The sequence below is a fragment of the Orycteropus afer genome, unplaced genomic scaffold, assembly GCF_000298275.1.
Source record: "Orycteropus afer afer isolate SDZICR_OR568_19922 unplaced genomic scaffold, OryAfe1.0 scaffold00647, whole genome shotgun sequence".
In the NCBI taxonomy this organism is placed as follows: domain Eukaryota; kingdom Metazoa; phylum Chordata; class Mammalia; order Tubulidentata; family Orycteropodidae; genus Orycteropus; species Orycteropus afer.
Window position 1 is genome coordinate 1,147,012 of NW_006922234.1, and position 3,036 is coordinate 1,150,047.

At 49.8% G+C, this 3,036-nt stretch overlaps 1 protein-coding gene across 1 annotated transcript in view; it reads left to right on the forward strand.

Annotated features, from left to right (window-relative positions):
- The first annotated feature begins 830 nt into the window (after positions 1-830).
- Positions 831-3,036, forward strand: part of MPP1 (membrane palmitoylated protein 1) — a 29,185-nt gene continuing 26,979 nt past the window's right edge. Inside the window, 1 exon segment of the mRNA XM_042783082.1 lies at positions 831-887. Within this exon segment, the coding sequence (XP_042639016.1) occupies positions 831-887 (57 nt within the window).

Sequence of the window (3,036 nt, forward strand, 5' to 3'; positions counted from 1 at the left end):
TGCATATAATTAATTTGATAATCAGTTACATTATTGTACCACCAGCCTTTTGGTTAGCAGTCAAGTGCCTTAGGCACTATGCTACCAGAGCTCCCCCCCCCACACACAAAGCGCATATAAATATAAGCTTGTCTATCCTGGTTTCTGTGTTACGTCTGCAATGAGGAGAGACTGCAATGAGGAGAGACGGGCTAGGTGACAGAGTTTGTTGTAAGAGGAGGCCTGGGAGAAGCTTGCATCCCTTTCAGTGAATGAAGAGAGGCACTGGGGAAGGCTTCGTGGGCAGCATGGGCTGCTTCTCAGGAAGACGGACTTGGGGACAGCTTTGTGGTGTAGAAGTTGTACTTTGCGTATGGAAGCCTTCCTGTTGTGAGTTGGTTCTTTGGTTGCCACATTGGGTGGTTCGGTTTTTCTTAGTCATCATTTGCAGTTTCTGGGTGAGTGTGATAGTGACTCTTAGTCATTGTGCTGGGTCATGTCTTGATGGATAAGCACATCTGAAAGGCCAGCCTTTGGGACAGCAACTCTTGAACTTTGCCAGTGGAATGTGCCCTGCCTCGGGTTAGCTTTGCTGAGTCCTTAATTTAAAGGCTGACATGTTAATAAACAACCTTGGTAATAACGCTGAATGGGAAGAATGGGAGGTAGGAGTGCCTGCCTGTTCTCGCGCTCTAGGTACACGGCGAACACATGATCCTATCGCATGTAGATAGCTTCCCTTTCAAAGGTCATTCTGTATTCTGTGGACTAAGGCTTTTGCATCTCTCGCTCCCCGGGACAGTACGGAGGGCAGCCACCAGGGCAACAGATGGAGGCGAATCTGAAATAGCATGACGCGGGTTTCCTGCTCTCGGCCCACCGCCTGCTCCGATATTCATGGTGTGCCGGTAAACCCAGAGAATTCAGCCTCTCACAACTTAATTACCAGCGGTCAGAAATGCAGGGCAAGGCAAGTCCTGGACTTTATCTCCTGCCTGGGGCCCAAAATGGATTGGAGCTCATCTTTCTTTTGGAGCAGTCTTCCAAACAGTGCTCCTCAAATTCCATGTTCTATGTTGTTGTTGTCGTTGTTATGTGCCGTCGAGTCAGCCCCAACTCATAGCGACTCCTCCTTGGGTTTCCAAGGCAGTATCCCTATGGAAGTAGATTGCCCAACCTTCCTTCTGGGGAGTGGCTGGTGGGTTTGAACTGCCGGCCTTCTGGTTAGCAGTCAGGTGCCTTAGGCACTAGGCCACTTGAGCTCCTTCTAGCCATTCAGTCAACAATACATGCAGATGAACAACATACAGCAGTGCACAGATGGTCCCTGAGCCTTCAACGGCCTGGTCCTAAGCGATTTGAAGAAGTGCTTGCTCCCTCTTACTGGCCCCGCCCAGAACCCAACTGGGAATCGCGTTACCTTCAAACGGCCCTGCATGTTGCGTGTTGTCTACCTACTCTGGTCCCAGGCTCTCAGTGATGGTTCTTTGGTTGCCAGCTGTTTTGTTAGTTAGTGTGGGTGATAAGCTCAACTCTATATACTAGGAGAACAGTCAGAGTACAGTATCCAAAGTAGGAGATCAGTGTGGCCGAAATCACCACCAGGGTCAAGACGGAGAACTGCCATCACCCTGCCTGCTCCCACCCACTTCCTCACCCAACCATCCCACCCCAGGCAATCACAGATCTGTTTTCCATCTCTGATTTTATCATTTTAAGAATGTTCTCTAAATGCAAAAGACAGGCATACGAGCTGAACATGTACCTGAGGTGGATACACTCCCTGGAGAGATCAATCCTGGGAGAACAGAAGGGCTGTGTGTGCACAGGGAGACAGCTCGGGGGCAGGGGTGCACGGAGGGACGGACACGGGGAAGAGGTGACTGTATGGGGGAAGTGGGAAGAGAGCAGTTATGTTGTGGGGAATTGCAGTCAATGGCATGAGACAAAATGTGTATGTGAGCTGCTTATGGAAAATGAATTTGCTCTGTAAACTTCCACCCAAATCACAATAAATTTGTTTTTTTTTTTTTTTAAAGAGTGTTTTATAAATGGAATCTCTTGGGATTGGCTTTTGTCACCCAACACAGTTCTCTGAAGATTCCAGGCTGTCATGTGTACCGATAGCTTGTTCCTTTTTATTGCCCATCATGGTTCCATGGTGTTCTGGTTCCCTAGTGCTTCTCTGACAGGAATATACCACAAAAGGGATGACCTTAACAAACAGGAGTTTATTCTCTTACAGTTTGGAGGCTTTACGTCCGAGTTCCAACTGCCAGGCTCTAGGGGCAGGGTGAAAGCCCCTCGACCTTGGGCCTCAGCTCTGCCTCCTGCTCCCGGCCCACTGGAGCTGGAAGCATCTCTTCACTCAGGCAGCTATTGGCTGCTGAGGCTGACAAGCCCAAGGTCGACAGATAAAATGGCACACTCCCGATGTTACCAAACCACACAGCAGGCCTTTGGCCATTAATTCAAGTCTGTTTAAAGTCCCAAGGTTGGCAGAGCATGGCAGGCTGCTTAACAATGACACAGTTACATGCGGGGTCCAAGCATGCCATAAGCTAGAGACCGTTCCCCGAGGCTTCTCCTTACACAGGAAGCAGACCCCACCCCTGAGGCAGCTCAGCTGCTTGGGGTAGATCCCACCGTGGAGCTGACGGCCAGTCTCCTCATGGGGAATAACTCCCACCAGCTGCCCAGCCACTCAGCCAGGCCCAGCCAGGTTGACACAGAACCTTAACTCCCACACTTGGTACCACAGTTTGTTCAACCACGTACCTGTTCAAGGACATCTGGACGATTTCCAGTTTGTGGCTCTTATGAATAATGTTGCTGTGAACACTGATGCACAGGGTTTTTAGTGAACATAATTTCTATTTCTGTATTTTATGCCCAGGAGCTCTGGTGGTGTAGTGCCTAAAGCACTTGAGTGCTAACCAGAAGGCTGGCAGTTCAAACCCACCAGCCACTCCTCGGAAGGAAGGCTGGGCATCTACTTCTGTAGTGATACTGCCTCCGTAACCCAAGGCGGGTCGCTATAATTCGGAGACGACTCAA